We start from the raw sequence: 12,259 nt of genomic DNA on the forward strand, positions 1-12,259 counted from the left end.
CCCGACAATCCTCCGTTCGCCCCTGGCACACATGTTACTTGATATATCTAAGTACATAAACAATGGGTGACCATTGCTAACACATATACAGTTAGGTTAGACACAATGGATTGTTTTCATTTTTCAACCCTGCTAATTGTTTAACTATGTAATGTTGTATTATTGGGTACAAATTACTATCTTGCACAATGGGCCCTATCTCTGAGATTATTCCACTTCGAAGAAGTAGAGATGTTGCCTATAGCAACCAATCATTCTAGCTGTCATTTTGTAGAATGCACTAAATAAATGAAAGCTAGGATCTGATTGGTTGCTATAGGCAACATCTCTACTTTTCCAAACCCGCAGTTTAGTAAATCTAGCCCTAAGTGAGCTCTTACTTGATCTGTTGCTCTCCAGAGAGTTATGTAAAGGGTAAAGCTGAGCCCAGGGGCTAGATTTACTAAGCTGCGGGTTTGAAAAAGTGGAGATGTTGCCTATAGCAACCAATCAGATTTTAGCTGTCATTTTGTAGAATGTACTAAATAAATGAAAGCTAGAATCTGATTGGTTGCTATAGGCAACATCCCCACTTTTTCAAACCCGCAGCTTAGTAAATCTAGCCCCTGGTGTCTTCCGTATACAGGTTCAGATACTCTTTCTGCCTAAAGGTAGGTAGGTATATGGAGATCATCTCGGCAATAAAACTTGAATGGACTTTCTTGTGCATGCAATGTAAAACATATAAGGGGGTTAAAGTATTAGTTGGAGGTCAGCGGTAGGTTATGACAAACAGCAAGGAGTATTGTGACCTATATGTAATTTAACCAGCTACAAACCACAGGCAGAATGTTAAGCTCACGTTTCACAGCAATATAGGTCAGGAAAATTTACTATCATCATTTTACTAAAACAAAAGTGAGTACAGAAATAAGTGCAGTATTATTATGAAACCATTTCACATTACATCTACTCATCCAAATACTGAACACAGTATACGAATACTGAAAAAGTTCTCTGTACCTTTATTTTCCTAGGTATTGATCCATTCAAATATGTAGTCATTCTAACACCAAACGAAAGCAATTTTACATCCTCAAAGGGTTATATATATATATATATATATATATATATATATATATATATATATATATATACACACACATATAATTTCCTAATAAATAGAGCTCAAAATCAAATTATATTTAATCATCACATAACATATTCACATTTTTTTGTCTTGATTTCTTTATTACTTTTGCAGTGATCATTATTTATTCATATGCATAAGATGCGTGATGAGACAGGGACACTTTTCCAGAGCAGTCAGGTACAATATAAGACTACATGATGAAAGTAGAAAACATGTCCAAGTGGGGCGGACAGGAATTAATCAGTGTCTGGGCCGTTACTGGTGGGTGATAACTCTATTGAGAATGTATTTAGTCTCAATGTTCTCTGGCACATTACTTGCAACTACACAAGTTACATCAATCAGTATCTCCCAGCAATGACACACACCCTTACTAGCCATCAGCTACCTCGTCACTGCACTCCACTTTCAAAAGATCTTTCAATGTTTTGGCCTAATACATTGTTCTTGGTTTTAGGGACCATTTTCGGGGAGGGCAGAATTGACTCTGGGGGTATATTTACTAAACTGCGGGTTTGAAAAAGTGGAGATGTTGCCTACAGCAACCAATCAGATTCTAGATGTCATTTTCTAGAGTGGACTAAATAAATGATAACTAGAATATGATTGGTTGCTACAGGCAAAATCTCCACTTTATCAAACCCGCAGTTTAGTAAATATATCCCTGGGTCTTTACCTTCAAAGGTATCCAGTGTTGCATACATAAGTTAAATGCTGCTATATCTGATGATAATAACTTCAATTTCACATTTGTCTTTCCAAGGCTGTTTCACAGCTAACTGTATGTGAACAGCCTGTGCGTGAATTAACCCTCAAACTTGTGTCCTGCTTTGACTTCTCATCAACAGTGCTGAATTACAATCTTTATGTGTCTTTTGGCAAATATGTTGATGTACCTAACATCTGATCTGGTCATGTGATTATGAAGAATCAACTTACAATTGACTAATGTGCAAGACTTGGTCCAAATCTAATAGTCCTATTTGTCCAAATGGATGGATATGTAGATGATAAAAACACACACACTAGTGAATAGACATTTTTTTTTCAACAATTTCACATAGAAAAAGAGAGAAAAACTGTGTCTATGATTATCCTACAGTAAGACATAGCTGCCGATTTCCTATCAGCTGCTGCAACTGTATTTTGCACAGAATAGCTTGTTAGGGTCATGGTGATAGCCACTCTACTGATACCCTAAGTCAGGCGTGGACAACCTGTGGCTCTACAGGTTCTGAGGAACTACAAGTCCCAGCATACCCTGCCAGTTATCACTGATGGTTGAATGTAGCTCAGGTCAAGCAGGCGATCACTTGCTGGATAACACTGTGACCCTAGTGCAGACCGTAGATGTCAGCTCAAGCATTCATCTGCCGGGCAGATTTATGTGAATGCTCAGAATTCATCAAATTGGATTTGGATTATTTTTGAGCATCATGCTTATAACTTAATGTCATCGGCAATACCAGTGTTTTCAACCACACAAGGTATGAGGCCAGTAATCCAGTATTGGTCATCTATAAAATATACAAATGAAAAGTGGTGTTATATTCTTCTGAATTATGGCTATGGAGACGCTATCATACTGCACAAAATAGCAAGAACAAAATTGTCCTGGTTATTAAAATATCAGGAAAAATAGATATAATTTTTATAATAATTAGATAAAAGTGAATATTTCAGTGAGTTAAATAATTTTATGAATTTCCTCACAAAGGGTGCTATGAAATGGACAAGATCACCCATGCCTGATAGCTTTTTAGAAGACAAGGATAAATCCAATTAAAGTGGCAGGTCCATATGGTATATATGTACCGGAATGTGAAAGATAACTAGCTATACCAGGGTTTCCCAATCCCAGTCCTCTAACAGTGCATGTTTTCCAGGTGACAAGTGAAATAATTAGTACAACCTGTGGATGTGTTACAATGTGTCGGTCAGTAATGAATACACCTGTGCTTCAGCAAGGAGTTATAGAAAACATATGGTGGTAGAGGACCCTGAGGACTGGGTTTGGGGAACCTTGAGCTAGATATAGAAGATAAAACACAGAGTGCTCCATTCCCTCTGCACAAATCCTGATAGGTACAACAGCCACAAACAATGCAGGGACTCTAGCAGAACAAGAATTAGGTTTAGCAAGCATGGAATGAAGTATTGATTACCCCATGGGTGTCTGAACAAGATACCTTTACTGAACCAGGGCCGGATTAACCATAGGGCTAACTGGGCTACAGCCCAGGGGCCTATGGCATCCAGGGGGCCCTTGAAAGTGCTCAGCTGCAGTATTGATCGGTCGGGGGCGGGGGCTCCCCCAGCCCAATCAGTGCTGCTGAGCACTTTCACTGCAGTACTTCCCCGGCGCGCTGTATTCTCCTTACTGAGGAGATCTCGTGAGTTTCACTCTCACAAGATCTCCTCAGTAAAGAGTGTACAGCGTGCTGGGAAAGGAGGAGAAGTAGGTAAGTGCCGGGGGGGGGAAGGGAGGGGCGGCTCGGATCACGGGGGGGGGGCCCTCACGGGGGAATGGAGGCCCCCTTAGCCCAGGGGCCTCCATTCCCTTAATCCGGCCCTGCTGAGGTCTTGAGCCAAACTCAATGGCTGTATCCAGCAATATGGTTTCACTGACATTGAAGGCACATATTAAAATATTTTAATGAATCACCTAAATAGGATGAGAAGAGAAGCTGTACAACACTTCATTGATTGGAATAACTGTGAAAATGATAAAAGCTAACTATAGATACTTAGTAACAAGAGAATTGCAATAATTGGAGCTATGTCTGTATGAAACCTCATGGATGCTTTACATTCCTGTAATCCGTCTTTAAACAGCCCTGAGCAGGAGAGTGAGCGCCCCCAAGGATGCATGCAGTTGGCCAACTAAGGAATAGCTTCATGCATATCCTCATACATAAGAAATAAAGAAACATCTGTTGGAGAGATGAATTATCATCCGCACTCTTCATGTGTTTCTGTCGCCTCCCGGTTTAGTCATTTGGTACTAGAAGCTGCTGATTTACAAGACCACGCTGTAGAACTGACATGTAGAGATAGCAGAGATGTGCAGAGGGCATAAAATATCTCTGCAGCCATCATAAAATATTAATTATCATGCCTTGTCTCTGGGACCACTCAATAACAGAGTCGCTGACTCAGCCTGGCAGAAAGAATTTGACAGGTGTAAAAACAATTTGACATGGAGCAGTGACTAACGGATCAAGGAATAATTACACGTCTCTGCCTCTTTTCCCACTTTCCCCCTCTCACGTCAGGACTGGGGAGTTGCAGGGAGGCTGTAAAAGTTATAATGCTCTGGAGGAGCCTGCATTGATTTGTTGATGGCCAAATAGTTGCACAGCCCTTTCACACACTTCATGAGAGCGTTAGCAGCTTAACAAATGGTTGTCATGGTAATACTGTCAGTGATCATGTATGAAAGATATGGAGGCTGTCATTTAAGTTTACTAACGAGCCAAGAATAAAAACTAAAAAAAAATGTCGACAAGCTGTCAGTATGCCATGTTGGGTAATTACAGCATATACTTTAATAATAATTAGTGTACTTTTTAGAATAGGTAACATTTTTGAACCAGTTATATCCTATTATTGGGGTATATATGGTACCCTCAGGGGAATGCAATCTTAATTTCTTCTGATCCAGCAGTGGTTAGCATTGTTCCATTTTAGGAGCAGAAAAAGCCATGTTTCCTGCATTAATATGAGCATGGTAGGATATTGGTTATTAACCTCTTCATTTCATTCTCCTTTGTTATTTCTCATTGTGCTGTACAAAACAATTCAGTAAAAACATGGCATTCTCAATAAACTGCTTAAACCAGAAAGTGTCCTAGTCCAATAGATCACTAACTGTAATGACTGTAGGTTGATAGCTGGGAATTGCGATAACTTCGAAGAACCCGGCACAGGTGAACCCAGAAATAAACTGAAGAAATATATATTATATATCATCTAATTAAATAATAATCTGTGAATATAATCAATATAAGTGATGCACACATCTAAAAAGTGCATAAATGTCTTATTGAGTATTTTCCTGGTGAAGGCTTTTGTGTATTCTATTCATATGGGATGTGAAGAACTCCAATGTGGCTTACACGAAAAAACATACAAACCATAGTGATGTTTTCTGTATGTAGAAGTGTAGTAAATAGTAGAAGTGTGATTACTCACCTATTCCAAGTGAGGAAACAAACGTGTAGTTTTTAGAAGATTTCTAGTAGTGTGTCCAAATCATCTTATAAGGACCGATGCTCAAAAAAACAGTGTGCACTGCTAGTTGCAAATTATATCATTGAGAAATTCAGGACAGACACTACTCTTGGGGGTAAATGTATCAAGCTGCGGTTTTGAAAATCCAGTGATTTTCTCGGAAGGGTTGAAACTCGCTGATGTATGAACCTGAGATTTGATGTAATATCGCCAGAGATGTGTTTCTGTCAAAATCGCTATTTCAAAAATCGATAGAGATCAAAGTCCCGACTGTTTGTGACTCTAGCTAAACAAGTCTCAAATGTATGGAGCTGCAATTAAGCAAACTCTCCCGAGTTTGCTTTAAAAATCGCTAGATACAACACGCTGCTTCCTAGCTGCGTGATTAGTAAACACATCACTGTTACACTGTCTGTCTATACAGCTGGAGGTCCGGCGGCTGTCAAAAGTTTAAAAATAGATAAATGTTCAAAAAAAAATGCGTGGGGTTCCCCAGCCTGACCACTATTAACCCTAGTGGTTCCAGCCTATTGCTGGTTACGTGAAAATCGTGAAAAAATGTGCGTGGAGTCCCCCTGATTTTCACATAACCAGCACTAGGCAAACTAGCCGAGGTGGTTGGCACTATAGCAGACCATAATGACAAACCAACCCCAGGCTGTTCAGCGCTTGACTGGATTCCCTAGGGAGTGGGGTCCGCTGAAAAAAATGAGCGCCCCCCCCCCCCCCTCTAGGAATAGCCTCTCCCTACCCCCGTAGGGCTGTGGGTAGTAGGGTAATATTGGCGATTATAGTGTTAAAAAAACAAACAGATGCAATTTTGTTTTGTGGAACTACAAGTCCCAGCCATGCCAGGGTGCCATGCATAATGTGGACATGCACCAGCATACCCATACCAGCCAGGGCATGCTGGCACTTGGAAAACCACAAGTGACAACATGCCCTGACACTCATGGCTGGCTGTGACTTGTAGTTCCACAAAACAAAATGTTAAATAATGCACAACTCCCTGTTTAAAACCACAACTTTTTATTACAAATAATAAAACCCCAATAAATACAGATTCTTCGTCTGGACAATGTATTTTGCTTCTTAGCTTTTGAAGTAGAATTTTAGATTGGTCCACATTTGGAACAGATCATAACCAGGAATTGGCAGAAAGACTTCATGCCGACCCTTGCAAAGTAAAAGTATGAGAGTGCTTTCTACACATCAAGACCTTCAAAGATGTGACACAATGCAGGTCAGGTCATCTTTATTGCCAGAGATCCTGCAAGTCTTACTAAGCCAGTATGTTTTCCTTTAGTCAAAGCACAAGAGGGCTCATTTACTAACATTGCATTTAGGTGTATAATATGCACTGAATCCCAACAGATTGGAAATTAGCTATAATCTCTATAGTGCAAAATAGACCATGAAAAAATGTCTAATTAGTTGCTGTGGTTCAGATCCACATTTTGCAGCTAAATGCAATGTGAATAAGCAGCCTGCACCAATATGTAGAATATAGCTTATCTGAATGCAAGGTTTTGCATGCTCAAATGACAGAAATTGGGTCTTCGGTAGCATCCGAGACAGATTGCACTTAAAGTTTCATTGTCTCCTACTCCTAATAAGATCAATTATTTTTTATCAAAATCCCAAGAACCATGGAATCGAAAACCAGTTTTGCTTGCAAGTCTTCTACTTCTTTTATTGAGTAAAGGCGTCTTATTGTATGTTCCAACAGTACTATTAATGTTTCTAATATGAAAACTTGAGGAAAGCTATCTGTTCTTCAAAATTAAATCACTCAGCTCAGTAGCTTTAGAGCTACAGCTCACTCTACCAGGATGATTGTTACATTTTGGCCATTCCAAGTTGGACCTCTCCAGAAGCCATTTATACAGCCGCAGTTGGGTCTTCTTGATTATTCACTATTAGTAAACATTAAAGATTGAGGGGCTTGTGCGGAGTTGCATGCAAAATGGGAGTAAATTACACTTAAATGCAAATAAAAATATTGTATGTAGAGCTTTACATGTCAAGATGTATCCACATCAGCAACATATTAACCCGGTTTATGACCAGTCATCTTCATGAGTGAGCATCTGTCCTTTTGTTGGGAGACAAAGTACAGAGATGACTAAACTTGTTTACAGTATCCATCCATATGTGCTCACTACCATGTGAAGGTAACAGAGTAAGAGAAAATGTATTCATACTTGCTGTAGTTTTCCTTACCTGGACCGAAACATAGCAGTGGGCACAAGGAGAATGACAATAAATACTAAAAACGTCCTCTTATGTGTGATAAAGTGAAAAAAAGGATAAAGAAAGAACATACTTCTTTAAAACTCTTATTCCACAAACATACTGGACCTCATTTAGAGTCGGACGTAAAGTCCGTTTAAGAAGTGTAGGAGTGGGAGTGTGCCGCAGCTTGGTAGGGTATTACAAGTAGCAAGCAACCCCAGTTGCGTCCCACTCTTAATACCCTATCGAGCTGCGAGCAGTTCCTGCAGCTAGCTAACGCTTGCGCCATCTAATTCCTGCCGCACAGCTTTAGCCCTGTTTTGACGTGTGTTGCGTCTGCGCCTCACTGCGACTAGGATGTATTTACATGGTCACGCCTTCACAATTCCGTGTTCCTCCCATTCTCTCATAGTGAGTCGCAAGCTGTCCCAAGTGTTAATTGCGTCCAAGATGCAGGCGAATTTGGTGCTTTCTGCATATGTGTGGTAGTGTTTTTTCTGTTGGATGCGCCTAAAACGGACTCTAAATGAGGTCCACTATGTCCAATGTTTGAGATAAATATATGTGTTGGTCAACAATTACTATTTTCAGCTGAGGAGTTGGGTAACCATATGGATCCTGCCCCCCAAAAGGCTATGTCTTCCAGCATCTTGGAGAGCAAAGGGAGAACATGAGATATTGTGAAAGGAGAGCTGTTAATGCTGGTAGCCATCCAATCAACTGAGGCATGCACTGAAGCCCCTCCTCTGTTGTTCCTATCATGCACAGCCCTTCTGATGGTTTCAGCTGTTGTATTGGGAAACACAATTGTTAATATGGAGGTAACAGAGTTGGTCCCAGATGAGGAACTCAAAACTCTTTACCACACCAGGGGTAGGGTGTTTTCCTTTAATATGCAGAATTATTAAAAATCAATGTACTTTTAAATATCTTAAAAAGATGTGGTAAAAAACTGTGGTGGATTGGATGGTGCAGTAGCAGACACTAGAATATGAATGAGTTATAATTCCTGAGTGAAGGATCTTAAAGTGAGTTATGAAGGTCATTGTATTCCACAGAAATGATTTGTGACTTTTATGCATTGTGCCACAGGTAAAACAGGGCTTTAATTATGCTGTTTTATTCCTTCAAAATACGTAAAAAGGAACCAAGAAAATCCATAGAAAAAAAGACAGTGTTTTTGCAGTTTAGCTAAACGATATGTGAAAATGTATCTATTCTCTGGAACGAATACTAATGAACAAGTGTCTTGTGTGCAAAAAGTGCAAAACATACTGCAAGATTTATATATTGTTTCTTTGTACTATTATTTTATACTTTATGCAACATAATAACATTTAGTGTCTATTTTGTTTATTATTTTCCTCACTGGTGGGCAATCTGATTGTCTTATATGCAATCCTTCACTTCCCAAAAGCACCGCACGTTACATTTTATTAATTTTACTTACTGTAAGTAAATAAAAATTAGCAACAATAATATATTTTATTAATATTTAATTTGTAATGGACTGGGGATCTCCACTCAGAGGCAATGGGACTGTACCAACAGTATCAGCAGAGGGGGGTACAGTGCTGATAACGGCTGTAGCAGAGTATGCCAGAGGTAGTTGCAATGACCAGCAATATTTAAAGCAGTAATAGTAATGCTTGTTAATACTGTATACCTGCAGTAACAGCAACCCCCAATAATAGCCCTCCAGAAGTAGTAATGCCCAGTATTATGTCACCAGTAGTTTTAGTGCCCAATAGTATGTCAACTGTAATAGTGCCCATTTATATGTACAGCAGCAATACCAATATCTAATGATAATAAGCCACCAGCCATCAGTACTTACCCAGCTGCCTCTTCCTCTCAATCCGGCTACTATGCCCATTAGATGCCCATGGAGACAGACTCCAGGGTTGTGGGCACCTAGAAACACCCCTGGATGAAGGTCTAAATAAGCTGAGTAATTAGTGCACATTTTTTAAGCTATTTTATGGATATATTCACTGTTACTGTTGTGTACTCAGGATTATAACTATTTTGAATGAAGAAAGTTTTGTTGCCAAAGAGGTAATTTTGTAGAGGTGCTAAGTTCCGCTGTACAATCTTTAAAATCCTCTTTTGCTATCTGCACTATATTTGTAAATTCTGCATTTTGCTGAATTCATGGGGGTTAATGTATTGTAATACATTTACCCCATAGTGTATAAGTAGTGTATAAGTAGTGTATAAGTAGAGCTGGGTCAATGAAGATATTAACTCATTCTGCTCTGTGGTTGGATTGGGGTATAACAAATAAAACGTCCAGACACAAGAAAATGATAGGGGGAATTCTGTATGGAACACCTGAAGTCAAGTTCCGGTGAAATGTGCAAAATTTCTCAGCAAATGGGTAATAAAGTGACCAGTCTGTGAAAAAATTCAGAGATTCCAAACATTCCCTATGATTAGTGTCTGTTTATCATGTCTGCACTGAGTGCTGGAGTTATGCTCAGCTCCTCTTCTCTTCTCCTGGGCTCTAAACAAAGGCTGAGATCAATCCGTGTTCTCTACTGCAGGTGCAATAAAAATAAATTTATTAGAATCAATATTTCGACACCCCCTTCCCCGATGACACCTTAACAAAAATGTTGATCCCAATTAATATAATTTGCTTACGGCAGCAGACTGAATGCAGCAACTCAAGCTGTGCTCCTTGTATCATTTCTTGTCCTGTACACCCTGTGCACATCCCGCCTGAATAATGCTTTATTCAAAGCAAGATGAGTTATATATATGACTACTGTGTAATACTGTATATGTATACACACACACATATATAGATATAGTATTACCTACAAGCCTGTACAACTGTCTGCATGTGTGTAGCTATACCAAGTATGACTATAGGGAGCTACTTCCAGAAACATTTACAGCATTCTACATATATATTTACAACATTTATAACCATCGTGTTGCCAGCCATCAGTAAATTTATATTACATTTTGTGAATTGTTTTTACGGCACTAAGAAAAATATAGTGGGCATTAAAAATGTATCATGTTTCGGACATTACTATACTGCAAATATAAGCAATAAACCCAGGATTGTAGACTTTCATATTCATTTCTTACCCTCCCGGATCCTCCTTTTCCTCTGCTGTTACTAATTTCACTTTTAGAGAAAATGTTGCTATGACATAACAATTTGTTCAGTACATTTTTATAATCTGCCAGTAAAAAATATTAATAACGGTTAACTCTGATAACCGTCAAATCCATCCATTTCTGTGTGATCACATTGCTGGAAGGACAGTATACTCAGAGTCCTCTGTAATGTATTGGTACATAACACGAGTGAGAGCAGCCATGTTGGCTTAGTGCAGTGTTGGCTAACCGGTGACACTCCAGGTGTTTGTGAAACTACAAGTCCCAGCATGCTTTGCCAATATATAGCAGCTTCTTGCTGGAAGGGTATGCTGGGACTTGTAGTTTTACAACACCTGGAGTGTCACAGGTTAGCCAACACTGGCTTAGTGCTTTTAAATATTGGGAGCAGCCCCATTGATTAGGATATACATAAGGACAGTGGAATTGCAGAAGTCACACAATTCCTCCTGACGTGCTCATTTGGGGAGAGAGGGGTGAGGATCACACTATGAAGACCAGCAGCTGGCTGACTGGCAAATTTTAGCCTGGGTGGGGGTGAGACTCGCGTCAGCAGACAAGTGACCCAGTCCAAGGTAGCCCACTATGGGACCAAATTCCCCTCAGCCCCTCAGGGAGACCCCAGACTGCCTAGAGAAGGACACTAGAGAGCCTGAAGGAATTTTTCTCTTGTTCACTGTCAAAAACTGAACATTGCTAACTGCAATAGAAACAGCAACAAAACTGTGAAATAAATAAAGTATGATATTTGATATGAAACTAAGTTTCTAAAGTACATTCAACGTGCAGCTATATTTATGTCTCAATGTTAGTGAGATAGAAAGACAATAAGACTTCCTTTTATCTATATTACCAGGGATTTATTACGTTTACTGCATGTGAGAGTTATAGAATTGTTCATTTTTAATCCACAGACAGCAGGGTTCCAGGAAATTCTGACTGATACTGAGATTTTGGCTGTGCTCGTTGGGTGTCTATGTCATGATCTTGACCACCGAGGAACCAACAATGCCTTCCAGGCTAAGTAAGTCCATCTACCCACCGTACACTGTCTGCAATGTCATTACAAGATCCTTATTTCCTTGTCCCTTTAATAGCAGCATTACTTTCATTTCATGCTATCAATTCTAACTTTCTCTTTTCAGCAGGGATATTTTGTGTTGCTCCCATAGGTCACTTCCATGTCAAGGAATCAACGTTTGCTTTTCTGTATCAGCTCTGGTACTCCTATAGTTAGAACATAAAGCCTAACAGGGCTGATAGGAGAGCATAGAGGTTGATAGTAAGCTATTTAATATAATAGAGTAAAGTGGATCTCTACTCAGAATGACCCTCATGTTGTTCTTCCCTATAGCATACTAACCAACAATCCAGATTTTTGTAGCTATTTGCAGTTTTATATGACTCGTAAGTATCTTGCATATGACAGTAGCGGTCCCAAGTTTTGGCATAATTAAGGTGAAAGAGTGTGGTGTCACTCTAAACAGCTGTGGTTTGGAAGAATGGAGGTAGTTTGGTTTGATT

The 12,259-nt window shown here is 39.4% G+C and overlaps 1 protein-coding gene across 2 annotated transcripts in view; it reads left to right on the forward strand.

Moving 5' to 3' along the window:
• Positions 1–12,259, forward strand: part of PDE11A (phosphodiesterase 11A) — a 426,226-nt gene that overhangs the window by 327,702 nt on the left and 86,265 nt on the right. For both annotated transcript variants that reach the window (XM_075180554.1, XM_075180553.1), the window contains exon 13: positions 11,650–11,759. In XM_075180554.1, the coding sequence (XP_075036655.1) occupies positions 11,650–11,759 (110 nt within the window). The remainder of the gene's footprint in view (positions 1–11,649; positions 11,760–12,259) is intronic.

The sequence above is a fragment of the Mixophyes fleayi genome, chromosome 7 (genome assembly GCF_038048845.1).
Source record: "Mixophyes fleayi isolate aMixFle1 chromosome 7, aMixFle1.hap1, whole genome shotgun sequence".
NCBI classification, from domain to species: domain Eukaryota; kingdom Metazoa; phylum Chordata; class Amphibia; order Anura; family Limnodynastidae; genus Mixophyes; species Mixophyes fleayi.